This window comes from Sceloporus undulatus, chromosome 7, assembly GCF_019175285.1.
Source record: "Sceloporus undulatus isolate JIND9_A2432 ecotype Alabama chromosome 7, SceUnd_v1.1, whole genome shotgun sequence".
Classification (NCBI taxonomy): Eukaryota; Metazoa; Chordata; class Lepidosauria; order Squamata; family Phrynosomatidae; genus Sceloporus; species Sceloporus undulatus.
This window is the reverse complement of record NC_056528.1, coordinates 48,670,999-48,687,301: the sequence shown is the minus strand read 5'-3', so window position 1 is coordinate 48,687,301 and position 16,303 is coordinate 48,670,999. Positions and strand designations below refer to the sequence as shown.

General features: G+C 43.3%; 1 protein-coding gene across 6 annotated transcripts in view; it reads left to right on the top strand.

Moving 5' to 3' along the window:
- Window positions 1-2,949: 2,949 nt before the first annotated feature.
- CAPN6 (calpain 6) overlaps window positions 2,950-16,303 on the top strand; it is a 30,201-nt gene continuing 16,847 nt past the window's right edge. The window contains exons 1-3 of one of the 6 annotated variants that reach the window (XM_042480402.1): window positions 3,219-3,326; window positions 3,646-3,879; window positions 5,662-5,839. In XM_042480402.1, the coding sequence (XP_042336336.1) occupies window positions 5,672-5,839 (168 nt within the window). In that variant the 5' untranslated portion in view covers window positions 3,219-3,326; window positions 3,646-3,879; window positions 5,662-5,671. The other 5 variants (XM_042480399.1, XM_042480403.1, XM_042480400.1 and 2 more) reach the window with 5 other exon arrangements.

Genomic DNA, 16,303 nt, shown 5'->3' with positions numbered 1-16,303 from the left:
ATAGCCATGTGCTCCTGCATGCATGTGTCATGGGCACATGTACCATTAACTTTAATGGAGGTCACCCCTCTGTGAATAATCAAAACCACAGATCTCAAGTCCGTGAAAACAGAGGGGTGACTGTATTTGGAGGGGACTTGGGTTGCAATGCAAAATCCAAAATAACTATCCATATGTGGTGATACACTACACCAGCACTACACAACCGCTATGAGGAATAGCAACATGGTGCAGTGCTGTCAAAGACTGGTGGACATTTTACAATGCATAATGTGCAACTGCAACACACAATTGCAGTGAGAAATATTGCTCTATGTGCAACTCCATCTCCACTACTCTCTGCATTATATCTGTTGCACTACAAGGAATGGTTTAACCCACATGCGCAGTGTGACTTAGGAGCTTATCACTCAACATTTTAAACCGGCTCCAGCCTCCTGCATTTTCTGTGCAGAAAGCAATTTTCTTTTCTACGCAGGAAAATATTATTCCCTGTATGCAGAAAATGAAACATTTCCATGTACAGATTTCTCCATTGCAGAAAATGAAGGGTTTCCATCTGGGAATTTTGTGCAGAATTGGTCTCGGATCGCAAACTGGCTTCAAAAACTGCATAGTGTGCAAAGACTATCTCACAGGAGGAGTAAGAGTGCTAAAATTACTCCTTGCTCCCTTCGAGAAGAAACTTCCCAATGAACTGCATCCCCTAGAAATAAGCCTTGATATCTACAAAAGGCGTAGACATTTCTGAGCTGATGCGCCATCTTCAAACTATCCCATCTTCCCATCCGAACAGGTAGAAAGAAAAAGAAGCCCTCTTTTGAATTCTGGTGCAGATCCAAATCCTTCCTCTCTGGGGTCCTTCTCTGAACAAAACTGCTTAAATTAGAAAAAATAAAATAAACATGTTGCCTTGGGGAGAATCCCTGCTGGAAACAAGCTCATGTTTTATTAAGCAATTCACACAGGGCAATTTGATTAATAATGTATGGCGAGCAAGCGGTCGCTGGAAAGAAAGGAGCTAACTGCATTTGGCATGCGTCTGCGCGCAAGTCTGGGACTCACCTTTGGCACTCCTAAAGAAATTAATAATACAGCCCATGTGCTATGAAAGGGGAAAGAGGAAGGTGAGGAGAAAGGTGCTCTTGAACACAGGACATTGCACCAGTGGTGACAAACTGGATCCTTTCTGCAGTACTGATGGAGCCAGATACTCCAAGGCCTGATTCCCACTACCTTTTAAATCAGATTGTGAATCGGTTTGAACCAGTTCAAACAACCCTGCTTCCTACTTAATCCGAATCTCTGAAGCGATCCCAAGAGGAGGGGGCAGCATGCGCTAGACCCATTTAACCTGCATCTTTTTGACGCTGGTTTTTGTTGCTTCTTTTTCGATAAATCGAATCTGCGCAAGAGAAAGCCACATGCGGATCGGAATCGATTTAAATTTCCCCTTCGGCCAGCTGGAACCGAATCATTTTGAATTGATTCATTCATGAATGGGAACCACAAATGGATTATTTTAGAAGGGGAAAATGCAATCGGGGCAAATGTAGTGGGAACCATGCTCCACTATTGCATTGATCCATAGATTCAGATCGCAAACCGATTTATCTTTAAGTGGGAATGGGGCCCAAGTTTTCCCAGAGCTGTTCTGGTGCTGAATCTCTGAAGAGATAGGCTTCAATGCCAGGAGAACTCCTGTATCCTCAAAGCCACTGCTGTAAATAAAAAATGGAGTCACTCTCCCCATAGCAACGGATCCATCAGATGCCCCTAAATCTGTCATTCTTGTTCTTTTCCAAGACTGGAAACTCATCCAAGGTTGGCCTGACCGAATAAAAAGTGTACATGTTGAAGTCCTCTTCTGTTTTGTTTGTGTAGTGTGGGAACCTATTCCTATTCTTGGTGTACCTAATATTCTGTTAAAGAAGGAATGCCCAGGAACACATCCACTTCGTTAACTGAGCTATACCTATATCCATGTTAGCATGTGCAATGCTACTGCGATCCATGCCATGTGAAGCTGCATCTACACTGCAGAATGAATGCAGTTTAGCACCACTTTAACTGCCATGGTTCCATGGTTCCATGGTATGGAATTCTGGGATCAGTAGTTTTGTGAACTATTTAGGCTTCTCTATTGGAGCGCTCTGGTGCCAGAACAAACAACACATCCCAAGTTTCCATAGGACTGAGCCGCGGCAGTTAAAGTGGTGTTAAGCTGCATTCATTCTGCAATGTAGATAAAGACTGAGGACCTTATCGCACACAGAAACGTAAACGTTCTAGGGACGGGAGGAGGACTCTCGTGTGCGCGCGCGACCTCCCAAAAACGGATTTTATCGCACACGCAAAAGTCCTCCAAGAGGCCCCGTTCCGTCCCCCGTCGCGCACCCGTTCGCGTCCAGTCCTGACAAGCGCCATTTTTTGCCGACGGAAGGTAATCTGTCAGGCAAAAATCACGCCCGTCAGGACTGGACACGAACGGGTGCGCAACGGGGGATGGAACGGGGCCTCTTGGAGGACTTTTGCGTGTGCGATAAAATTCGTTTTTGGGAGGTCACGCGCGCACATGAGAGTCCTCCTCCCGTCCCTAGAACGTTTACGTTTCTGTGTGCGATAAGGTCCTGAGTCTCCTTAAAACTCAGATTATGCCCAGGTCATTCTGCCATTGTGAGCATGTTGTTGGCATCTTTGACACTCCCTTATCTATCTTGGTCTTATCTTTTACTAATGCAAAAATCTGCCAGTCGCTTTTGCTACGGTGTGTAAAAATAGATGGGGAAACAACGTACTACATTTGCACTGCCGTGAAAAGTCAGAGAGTATTTTGTAAGCAAGGCAAACCTCTTTCTTGCCTGCCTGCCTGCTTGCCTTTTAAATTAGTGGCATACCAACGCCGGCTGAGTTTATTGCAAAAGGAATGCCAGGACGGTTCAAGAGCTTTCCTTTCTACTACCCCACGGTTAACCTCTCCAAAAGTTATTTAGAAAACAAAAAAAGGACCAGATGTCACTGTTGATTCTCATAACAGATGTGGCCCAGGACTGAACCATCTTAGTAAGCTCTTTTTTCCAGCTGAGTTTCCTTGCGTTCCCACATGGATTGCATTGAAATATTCCAAGCCAAAATCCAAGTGCAACGAAAAGGGAGAGACGGACTCGAGCGGCTATGAACCTCCCCTGTGGATGATTCATTCTTGGTACGGTCCAAAGAGTTTTCAGGTTAAGAAGTCAGGATTGTGTGTTTGCGGTTGTGATTTGGGACTTTCCTGTGTGTATGTGTGTGTTTGTCTTCCAGCTCAGGAACCCGTCGTAATCCAGGTAAGTTGCCTGTGTCCCTATCCAACGATTTGCATTCATGCAACTCATTTTGCAATGACACGCCTTGCATCCAAAACTCAGTTGCTTCTAAATGGAGTTGTTTGGGGGAGACCAGCTGAGGAGACCAACTGTTTAAAGAGAAATACAAGTGGCTAAATGTGAGATGAAAGGCCTGATGCAAAACCCTTCACGTTTGCTTTCTGGAGTTCAATAGCCCGACGGCCAAAAAAGAGTATGTATCTGTACATTGTTGTTGTTTTCTTTCCTTCTTTTCCTCCAGGGAAAAGTTGACACAAAAATCGATCTGATTTTCCTGCAGGCAGAAATAGAAGCAGTAACCCACTCTGGTGAAAAGGCCGATTGCTGCCCTGGGAATTTTGCCTCTTAGATATTGCAAAGAGAGGAGTATCTTTCATTACGAACCTTATAAAATAATCATCCGTCATGATCTGGGTTTCACGGCACCCTTTTCGCCTGTTTGCCGAGTGTATTCAGGGCCAATGTGGTGGTTTTAACAGAGCTTGGGAAATTGGCTTCCAGGATCCCACAGCTGGTATTTCAATCCCAAAATGATCTTTCCTGAGCTCTAGGTTTTAACCTTGATGCATTAGGTGTTTTGTACTTCAACCCCCAGAAGCCTCCATCAGGACTGCCAGTTATGACAGGTTCTCAAACATTGGGAGGACCAAAGGTTGAGAACCAATGCTTTAAACCTTGAAATATCTTATGTTCTGGCTATCTAAAGGACCATTGCTCTTTTCCTTAATGCTTCTGCCCATCAATGATAATTTTTATGACTATTATGAGTCCATGGATAAAGGATCCATGGATATGGAGGGCGGACTGTAGAAGTATTTCCAGGTGTGAATGATTTTCAGTCTATCACTCTCTGCAGGGCTAGAAATTTGAGAAATGAAGGGAAATGTTATGTGGGGCACAGACTTCTCATTTTGGGGACAGTCCCCTTCCATAGCAACACTCCAAAATATGTGAGCGGGGATTTCAGGTTTAAGAAAGCTTGTCATCCTGAACCACCAAGTTGCTGTTCATGGTATAACTACAGGCATCCATGGAGAGCATAGTTCATCCTGGCAAAAAATATGCTATCCGTTTGAAACCATTCAGAATTGGTTACCTCCTGGAGTCACTTTCTGGGGATGAAAAAAAACCTCCAAGCTTGTTCAAAACTGTGTGCAAAGTTTTCCAGGCAAAGCTTCAAGTGAAAGGAGCATTTGTCCCATCAACAATTACGTACGGTTTGACGGAATTGCTTATTGCATAATTGGAAACATTACTGCAATGATGTTAAACATGAGCAGATTGTAAGCATGCAGATGCTTTGTGCCAGAAGTCTGGATTGGATAGCAGTGGAAGCTTTAGAGCATGAAACTTTCTATGGCAGGAGATGCCTTCCTATGCTCACATTCTGTTGAATACACCGGGACGCATTCCTGAAGATAGGGACCAATGATCGAATAGTCAGTCGATAGGTCACCAGAAATACAGAGCTGGGCAAAAGAAGCAGTAATCTGTGTTGCTGCCTGAATGATGACATCGCAAAGAGGCTGCATCTGCACTGCCAAAATAATCCAGTTTGACACCACTTTAACTGCCATGGCTCCATGCTATGGAATCCTGGGATTTGTAGTTTCTTCTGGCCCTAGCGCTTTCTCTCTAAATGTCTCAAAAAAACTATAATTGCCACAATTCTGTTGCATGGAGACGTGGGACTTAAAGCAATGTCAAACTGGATTATTTCAGCAGTGCGGAAGCAGCCTTAGTTCTTTGCTAGTTTCCATCCCTTTTGTCTAAAATTGGCCATGATGGAAACTGCTCCTGGAAGCCACCAGCTGGAAATGTGACTATAAAATTAACCCAAGGCCCAGCAAAAGATAAGAGTGAAATTTGCTTCTCTTTTGGAAGATAGAAAACACTTGAGCCTCCATGCCTTTATCAAGGCTCCTTTATAAGAAGAGTGCTGTGAGACCCTCAGGAAATCTCTATCTATTCTGTCAGGTCTGGAGATAAATTTAGGCTTTGGAAACAGCAAAGCACATTAATAGGAGTGAAACCAGATAGCTAAACCCAGCTCACAGATGTCCCTGTCCCATAAGGCATGTTGAATTCCATCACAGGGAAGCTGAAGACGGAGAAAGAGGGAGAATACTTGTGTATTTTGACACTTTATTACTACACATTTCATTTGCACTTCATCACTTGAGATCCACTGTAAGATTATTGCTCTGGTCCTGCATCCTTTTTCTTTGTTGCGTCAAATCAAACTGATTTGGTGATAAACAGCTTCTGCAAAACACTTGGTCTTCCTTTTCTTTAGACAGAGCGCCATGTGTTCGGCTTCGATAAAAGCCTTCAAAAATCAGGAGTATCAGCAACTGAAGCAGCAGTGCCTCCAACAAAGAAAACTCTTCGAAGACCCTGAATTCCCAGCTTCTGACAAATCGCTCTTCTACAGCACTGCGCCACCGGGGAGGATCGAATGGAAACGCCCAAAGGTATGCGTGAAATGCGCCTTCTGCTTGGGTCTGCTTACTTCTAAAGCTTAGGAGCATTCTCGTGTTTTTCATGGCTATGAAGTAACATGCCTGAACTTTGTAGAATCCCATAATCTTAGGGACCACAAGGGCCACCTACCATGCAAAAGTGCACAACTATAGCACTCCTGAAAGATGTCCATCTAAACTCTGTTTAAAGATGTTATTTAAAGATGGCTATCATGTTGCCTCTCAAAACTTCTCCAAGTTAAACATACATATCTCCCCAAGTCATTCCTCACAAGGCTTCATTTCCAGACCTTTGATCACCTTAGGCTGCATCTGCACTGCAGAAATAATGCAGTTTGACACTGCATTAACCTCCATGGTCCAATGCTATGGAAGCCTAGCATTTGCAGCTTGTTGTGGCACTAGAGCTCTCTGACACAGAAGGTGAAATATCTACAAACCTAGCATTCCGTACCATTGAGACATGGAGATTAAAATGGTGTCAAGCTACAGCCATGTAAACCCATTCTGTGACCTTAGACAAGTCACAATCTCTCAACCTCAGAGGTTGACCATGGCAAACTCCCTCTGAAGAAACTTGCCATGAAAATCCCATGATAGAGCCACTTTAGGGTCACCAGAAGTTGGAAATGGCTTGAAGGCACCCAACAACAAAAACAACAGAGCCGGCTAAGCCTGAACTCTCCCTAGAAGCCATGATGACTAAACTGAGGATGTCATACTTTGGCCATATCATGAGAAGACAGGACTCATTCGAAAAGACAAGGGGGAAGGCAGGAAAAAGGAGGTAGATTGTATAACAGGTGGATAGATTCAGTCAAGAAATCCATGGCTGTCCTGAGTTTGCAAGACCTCAGGAGGTCTCTGTTTCCATAGTGGAAAGATCCAGAGGTCCATCATTCCTATGGTGGTTGAAGTTGACTTGATGACAGTTACAGTAATTGGTATGTGTAAGAATGAAGGGCCATTTTAAACCATGTTGAATGACTGAATGAGCAGCACAAAATCATCTACTAATACTACCAAGTGAGTCCCAACCACCTTTGGAACAACTCTATATGTGGAAGCAAAAGGAACTGCATGGATGGATCAATTTTCCTAAGGTGCTTTGTCCAGAATTGCCTGACTGTATCCACATATTGCTGCCTGCTTTGTCCAGAAGGCTGTTACATTTCCGCCCCAAGCACCAGTGCTAAAATACTATTCCAATTGTGGTGAATCGGCTGGAAAATTGCCTCCTGCCACGGTTTGCACCTGGATGGGGGACCACCAGAAATTGCAAGAGATCCCCAGCCAAAGCCAAGAAAGACTTCTGCCTGAAACTTGAAAAGATGTTGCTGCCATTCTCTACGCTTGATCTGAGCCTGAAGGCTGAGAAGCTCCCCATCAGAGATGACAAAACTAACTTCTGTAGTCCAAGGATGTGACTCCGGATAAAGGGGCCTCCTATGTTCCCAGACAGACAGCTAAATTGCATGACCCAGCAATGGCTTGGCCAGAAAGTGTGCCAACCTCTTTTGCCTTTCTGATGTAAACAGAGGACAAAGTGGTACAGGCAATACCCAGAAACATCCCACTTGATCTGAATCATCTGCGTTTTGCCTAGATGTTTATTTGGCTAGGATTTGATCTAGGCTTTGCTCTCATCCTCATTCTGTTTTGTTATGGCTGATGGGCAAACCAATCTAATTAACTTTATTACAGTATAAGCAAAGGCTAACACCGTCTTGGGAATGGAATTAGAAACAGGGATGTACTCATTCTGCTTCTCCCTCCTCTGTCACCTTTTCACCTCTTTTTTCCTCCCATCATTTGTGCTCTTCTGTGTTTCACATAGAAATACATTTTCAGTCAATATTTGTTTGTTAAATTAATATACTACATATATAAACTCAAGGGATGGCTGTCCTTCCCCGCACTTGAACCTCGCAACAACACAACAAGAGAGTTGGAATCCTTTCATATTACATATGAATTGCATTATTTCTACAATATAGAGGCATCCCTATACAAGGCAGTTGCTCATTCCTGGTCATTATTTTGTCCAAGACCTTGGATTAAGCAGATGAATTTCAAGCATCATCATCATCATCATCATCATCATCATCATCATCATCATCATCTATTTAGTGATTTGCAAAGATTGTTCACTCTTAATTATATCTAGGTGACTTGCTCATATATAAAATTGCCCAGTTTTGCTCCTTAATACTTGAGGGATTTCCGGAGAAATTCTCTCTGACTTTCAAATGCCATCATGGAGAGGAAAGATTGTAAATTACGCTTGGGCTTTAATTAGTCAAAGCTGGCTTTATTAACCTCTCGCAGGAGAGAATGATGGATGTGGGAAGCGGAGTTCCTTTTCTACCAAAGAGTGCAAACAAGGTCTTTTGTGAGTGTGGCACAATTAAATGTGGGAGCAGTTTTACCACCCTCATGCGCCAAGCCACAATGAGCCTTCCCAGGATGCATCCATCATCATCAATGGCTGTGGATGTGGCTTGCTTTGCAAAGAGAGCAAAGAAGACTCCATTGGTGCAGAGAGGGAGAGAGAGGGAGAGAGGAAGGAAGGTGTTAAATGCATCTTCAGCTGTGATGGCTCCAATAAAACAAAAATATGTTGCTTTATCTGCTGGAGATGCGCAGGGCATACAAAAGCAGGCTGCTCCCATGCGTTGCCATAGAGACTGCTTCTCCAAATGGCGGCAGCCTGCCACCGGCATGCAGCTGTAATGCAGTCAAATGGTCATCAATCTGGGTGTACGTTTTGTTGTGGTTGTCGTTGTGTGCCTTCAAGTTGTTTCCGACTTACGGTGACCCTAAGGCGACCCTATTGTTTGGTTTTCTTAGCAAGATTTGTCCAGAGGAGGTTTGCCATTGCCTTCCTCTGAGGCTGAGAGCATGTGACATACCCAAAATCATGCAGTAGGTTTCATGCCCAAAGTCATGCAGTAGGTTTCATGGGGATCAAATCCTGGTCTCCAAGAATTGTAGCCTAACACTCAAACCACTATGACAAACTGACTTGAGTGTATGTTTGCCCAGATGCAAACATGATAATTTAGCAAAATGAAGTAAAAAGACAAACCCTTATTTTCTGTGGCTGTACCTACACTGAAGAATTGGTGTGGTTTGACACTGCTTGGACCTCCACAGCTCAGTGCTATGGAATTCTGGGGTTTGTAGTTTCTCTGTCAGAGAACTCTGGTGCCGCAACAAATGACAAACAATGGAGTTCTATAGGATGGAGCCATCACAGTTAAAGTGGTGTCAAATGGCATTAATTCTGCAATGGAGATGCAGGTTGTGATGTTAACAGTAGATATAAGGCAGAGATTCCCAAAGTTAGCTTTAGATCTGGATCGAATCTGGCTTTGGATTTCCTGCATCAGTAGGGCATTGGGTTAGGAAAATAGCCTGGATACCTTCAGACTTTGCAGTTCTATGCTTTTATGTTGCTATTAGCTAAATCCAGCAAAAAAACATGATGGAACTGAATACACACATGTATGCTTCAATGAACTAATATTGTTCCTCCTCCAAGTGATGTGACTGGAACTTGTGCATGACTTTTTTGCCCTGTTTGGGTTGTAGATTCAGTGAAAAAGAGTCCATTCCCTATCCTCCTGCACACTCTTTCCATTACTTCCCTAGCAGTTGTGTGTATATATATATATATGAGAGATGGTGTTGGAGACATGCTGCTTTCTGTTTTTCTGTCACTGGATCCAAATCTGGAACTGTTCCAAACTGCCAGATCAACTCTGGATCCAAACTGGGCTGATCCAACCCGCTTCATATCCAATTCACATTGACATGAGTTTTGTTCCCTTTTGAATTCAGGCTTGGTCTGAAATAGCTGCACAGCTCTAGCAAAGCGCACTTTTGTGCTATTCTGTCGGTACATTATCCTCTGTGCACACACTGGCTTTGCTCTCATTGCCGGAACTCATTATTTCGAGGGTTGGAAGATGCAATGGCATGAACCGGTCCAGTTTTATGACAAGCTGGGAAATATTGCCCTGGACTTTGTGTTCTTTGTCTGAGTCTGTTCCGCTTGGACCCGACCCAGTGGCTAGATGGGGTGTGAGTAGCCAGTTCCATGACATGGAGAGAAAGTCCCACCCAAACAGACTAACAAATACACACACAAGTCTTCCTTTGCAGAGTTAATCCTCACTGGCAGCTTACTGAATCCTTTCTGAAGGCGGTTAGCCAGCCTCTGCCAAAATGTATGTCTCCAGAGAACGCTTTCTGCTAAACTGCTCTTATCTACACTCATGAATAATTACTATTTATTTTTTAAATCAAATATTTTTGGCTTCCTCCTTCAGGCCACCATCAATGTTAGGATGTTGAGCAACACCTCTTATCTAGTGATAGCTTGTTTTGGAACCACCTTGGTTTCTCCAAGCCTTTGCAGAGAAATCTGGAGTCAAATGCATCCAAACATACAAGTCTTCCACTTGCCGTGTCCCTATTCGCCAGGTCACTTTGTGGCCCCTTTTCTTGGGATGCTCAACTGATGCTTTAAGTCACTGCAGAGCCAGAAATCTGGAAACCAAAGGACAATTTCATGGAGGGGGCATTATTTATGTTAGTGGGACAATACTCTCATTTTGCCACTGGTCTGCAACTGTACCCTTGTTTCTGTATTTCATGAAGTGCTCTTTTTCTTGAGGAAGGCCGCTGCAATTTGAATTTTTATGAACAGAGCTCAGGCTGGGAGAGCAGGTGGCTTCAACGGTGAGCCACGTCTCTGGTCTTCCCAGAGGACTTCAGATCATAATTCTTGAATGAAGAACTACTCAGCAGACATCTGGGCTATCCAGGCCTTCTCTCTGGAGATGGCTGGGTCTTACTCCAGTCTTTTCTCCAAAGACGCTGGAAGAAAGAGAGAGAAAAACCTGCCCATCTTCTCTATCGCCACTTTGCTCAGGCCCCAGAGAGAGCTTTAATTGATGTTCCACATTCTGACCTATTTTTAAATGTTCCCTGGAAAGATATTAGAAATGGTCCGTTTTATCACAGGAATATTTGCACCTTGAAAGGATGTGTGTTGTTTCGGATGGCTTCCGAACAATGTACATATAATTATGAAAGGGTGAATTCTGTTGTTGTTGTTGTTGTTGTTAGTATATGTATTTATTCCTCCTCCTCCTTGTGTTTGTATTCCAACTTCTTCCTAGTTAGGCACTCAAGGCAGCTTCCAAACTTAAAGCAAGCATAACAAGGAAGGTATAAATATAATAAATACATAAATATGATTCTACTCTGTGAGTAAGTAATATAGAGAGAGCCAGCATGGTATAATAATTTGAGCATTGGATTATGGCTCTGGAGACCGGAATTCGAATCCCTGCTCAGCCGTGGGAACCCACTCGGTGACCTTAGGCAAGTCCCACTCTCTCAGCCTCAGAAGGAGGCAATGACCAAACAAGCCACAAACAAATCTTGTCAAGCAAACCCCAAAGTAGGGTCACCTTTGGGTTGCCATGAGTTGGAAATGACTTGAAGACACAGCAACAACTTGCCTATGCTCAACTTTGTTGAAAATGTTAATGAGGAGGAGAAAGGGCGATCTTGGCTGGCATCCTGTTAGTGGCATATGCATGTGTGAAATGCACTGCACATGCACCATAGTGCAATGGATATACATTGCGTATAACAGTGGAAGAAGAAGAGTTGTGTATAGAGCAACATTGTGTGTTACTGCTGCACACTGGACATTTATTTTGTGCATTGTTCATTGCACAACAGCACCCGGTGTTGTGCAATGTCGCTATTCTACATGGGGGTTGTGTCGTGCTGGTGTAGCATATCTTTCAACATGTGGCTATTTGCACAGCACTCAAAGGATGTTGGATTGCAGCTCTTTTCTGTCGACAGTTTCAGGAAACCTTGAGGTGCCTCTGGCTCATGAGGCTGAAGGAAGGTTATCGGCAATCTTTCCATTTTGTTTTCATTTCTCTCATATTTAGACATGGACCAGCGTTGAGTAAAGATCTTGCTGAAAACTGATAAGATATGGCCAAGCGTCTGACTTGAGAGTTCAAATAAATGTACCAAAGAGCAAGCTAGACTAGAAAAGAAGAGTCAGAACCACAACAAAATAGCCTTGGGAAGCCACATGCAGCCGTAGGGCCATAAATCCCCTTACGCACACTTACACACCCATTTAAGCTTTCCATCTCAAGCCATTTTCTCAGTCAAAAATCCCCACCAGCACCGCCGCGCAGCAATTAACATGCGCCTGGGCACCAATGGGAGTATGCTCAAAGGTTGGGGAAACCTCGGTGCAGACTAGTTGACAGCTTCCAGTGCTGCCGTTGAATCCCGGGTACCTGTTCCAAGATTTGCCATCTGTTCCATTCGGAAGAGGCTGAATTGGCTTCATGGCTCAGGGCTAGGCATGCGCTGCTAATGCACTGAGGATCTGGTTGCAGTTAAATGATCTCCTCCATCCTGGGGCAAAGACTGACTATTGACACTAATGCAAGACCAAACAGCTCCATGTGAGTTGTCTAGGGAGGAAGCAATGACCCCGAATTGTGTATTATTAATTTTGGTACTTGGAAGGGAAGAGCAAATTATAAATTATTTCTGCCATCCATTTTCACTGAAAAAAACCCTTGGCTATGAAGACACAGCATGTAATATATGTGGTCTCTTACATTGTGTAGTGGAAGTGTTCTCGATGACTGAGATCTTGCATTGCTAGATATGTGCTCCCTGACTGGCACGGCTGAGGATACTATGGAGAAAGGGTGATTTGATGTCCTCCATGAGCGGAGGCCAGAACGCATTGTGCTTGGCACTTGGTGCCATTGTAGACTGGCACCAAACTAGAGGAAGTGGAAGCAGAGGGTTTAGAAGCCCTGGTGGTTAGTGGTGTCATGGTTTGAGCCTTGGATTATGATTCTGGAAACCAGAGTTTGAATCCCAGATCGAGTATGTTAAACCCACTGGGTGATCCTGGGCAAGTCACACTCTCTCAGCCTCAGAGGATGGCAATGGCAGTAAAAAACCCTATGAACAAAACATGCCAAGGAAATCCCATGATAGGGTCACCTTAGGGTTGCCATCAGTCAAAACTTAAAGGCACACAGTAACAACTATAGCAGCCCGCCAGCCCTAAAGGCTCTTGCTCTTTGGATGCAGTTTGAAGCAACTGAAGTAGGATGAGGCGAAATGAGGAAAGTGGGAGGAAGAGAGAGGATCCGGGACATTTTAAGAGCAGCTGAAAAAGTGGGAATGCAGACGATTCATCAGGACTGTCCCTGTCATTTTGGGATACATTAGATATACTTCTGATCATACCTGGAAAGACTCAACTACACATGCGTCTCCGTGGTCCAATGTTGCAAAATGATTTAAAGTTTCCCTGACCTCCTACTTGTCCTCCTCATTCCATGGTCCAAAGGGGAATGGATTGAAGGCAAACTCATAGGATTTCCTTCTTTCACAGTGTGCAAAGCTTTCTCAAATGCTCTCAGAGGCAGGCATTGCAGAAAGCTGCAAATGAAAGGGTGTGTGGCTGTACAATGGTATTTATTAGACTGTTTACGACTCTAACAAGACTGGAGCTCTGGGATCCGTTAAATTCATTCTAGTCATTTGTGCAGCTGAGAAATAAACAACCCTGAAAGCTTTAAACTGTGCTGTCTGCTCTCTTTGGATGGAGAAGTCTCCAACCCAAAGCAGTCTTCTTGGGCTGACCTCTTCCATTTTGCCGTGACAGAGGTTTTTGTGACAGTTGTTTTGTGATAGATTACATTCTTATTTATTAATTTATTAAACTATTTATTGTTGTTTTTTGTGGGTTTTTGAGGCTATGAGGCCATGTTCTAGAAGAGTTTATTCCTGACCTTTCGCCAGCAGCTGTGGTTGGCATCTTCAGAGAAGCCTTTGACTTATTGCTGTTGTTTCTATATCCAATCCTGTATCAAAAAGATCTCAGTGTTGCCTGCAACAGCATCAAAACAGGCTGAAAACACATTAAACAATATAGAAAACATATCCAAGGGTAGTCATGCTGGCCATATAGCCAAGTACAATAACATCCAAAATCCACAAAACCCTTGCCCTATCTCAAGCCTTATTATTATTATTATTATTATTATTATTATTATTATTATTATTATTACTGTTGTGATTGTTGTGACTCCATTGACATGGAAGTCACTAGGTGCCACCCATTTAATGGTAATGATTTAATAGTAATATAGGCAGTGTGACATACTGATTTGAGTGTTGGCCTAGGACTTTAGGAGACCAGGGTTCAGACCATGAAAACCTATTGGACAACCCTGAGAAAGTCACACATTCCAAGCCTAAGAGGAAGGCAATAGAAAATCCTGAGGGTCAACAAGTGCTTTGAATATTGGAGTGGGCCTCCAGGAGACCTGGGTTCGAATCTCTGTTTGGTCATGGAAACCCACTGGGTGACCATGGCCAATGGTTGCATTCTTTTGAGGCCATGGCAAACTCTCTTTGAACAAACCTTGCCAAGAAAACCCTATGGTGTTGTGGTCACCGTACATACATTGGAAACGATTTGGAGACACACATTGGCAACAACAGTATATTCCTTTCTATTTAGGCTTCCGATCTTATTGCTAATGGAGTTCCTAGACACAACATGAACTCAGAAACTCTAGAGGTCCTCATAGAAGGTAGCCTTCCATATGGAGGCAATTAGGGCTCATTGACCCGAAGGAACCAAAACAAATATGAGGATGACGCAAAACCAGAAACCCTCGGATGGTGTCGCTCTTTTTCCCATTGCGATAGTGTATGTTGTTGTATAGACGAATGCGGAGTAGAAGCATCACAGTTGAAGAGCATCACTGGCACTCAGGATATTTACAAGCTTGTATTTCCAGAGAATGCAGCCAATATTTTAAAAGGCAAGGGTATGATATATATGTTTTTCTTGCTATCGGACATTTGAAGACAGGACTCTACTCTAAAAGGATCTTCTTGGCTGGAGTAGCTGGTTATCAGTGTCTGCAACGCAGCCGAACGTCAGACGCTTGCAAAAGTTTGAAAAACCAAGCTTTCCAGAAAAGTGCTTGGCTCACAACGGTAAACATTGTGCAGCTATTTTTATGGACTACCGTTGTTGCCTTGACAAATGGCCTGGGCGAAGAATGAATTGTAAAGATGCCAGGACAGCTGGAAGCTATTATATATGATCCTCATTCATATCTCTTGGACAACTCCAAACTGGCCTTTAAAATATGAATGTCCACACTCCTTTTTCCTCTCACTCCCCGCAGTTCAACTATCATGGGGAAAGTCTTCTTCCGGACGCAGGGATTGAAGCCAAACACCTACAGTCAAGTCTTCAGCCTCGTCTGTGTTGCACTGTTTTCTGCAAAAGATGCTTTATTTCATGCATATCTGGGTTGCAGAACTCTGCAATGAACTAGTGATGGAAAGTATATTCCTCAATATTTGAATCTGAATTCTGAATTTTTCAGACATACCTGAAAAGGGGGATTTCTTGGATGTGGGGAAATTCTGAAGAAGTCTCGGAGAGATTATAATATTCGGTTTGGGACTTGCTCCAAATGAAAAATATGCATGGGTTTCTTGTATCTGTTCTGCACCAAACTGTTACTTTCTGTGCAGGAAACAAGTTCTCAACACAAAAGACATTTTTTCTGTGCACAAAAATCCCCATATGGTGCTTTTTTTCACAGAATAAATCCTAAATTGTAAATACTTGCCATATTTTGGGACTTTTTTTTATAGCAGGGAGATAAACGGTTAAATGGTTCGCTATGAGAACAACATTGACATAAACGTACATCCCTGCCATGAACTGAATATGGACATTGCGCAGTACTGAGCTCACAAATATAACAAGCTCCGAGTCCTTATAGCAGAAAGTGATGCACCGAAAAATCTAGGTCCAGAGAAATTAGTCTCTGAAAAAGTCTGGATCAGTATCTAGAATCCTGTTGGTGTTTTACACACTTGGTTTGAGTGTAGTACTAGTACTCAGCCATGGAGACCCCGTCTTGAGCAAGTCACTGTCTCTCAGCCTCAGAGAAAGGCAAGGCTGAATCCCCTCTGAACAAACCTTGCCTAGAAAGCCCCATGAAAGGGTTGCCTTAGGGTCACCCTACATCCGGAATGACCTGAAGGCACACAATAATAACAATGTTGTTGCTGTTGTTGTTATACAAAATTATTAAAATATAGTTCCAAATGCTTTAGAGAACAAGAAAGTCTTTAATTCGGATTTAAAACTAGCAAGAGGAGATATAGTTCCGACAACAGAAGCAACAATATTCTCCTGTGCATATGTGGTTGTACTTCTTTGCCCATTGTGTGATGTCCATATCTGGTTCACAGTTGTGTAAGTTGAATTCTAAAAGTGGAATCCATCCATCCATCCATCCATCCATCCATCCATCCATCCATCCATCCATCCATCCATCCATC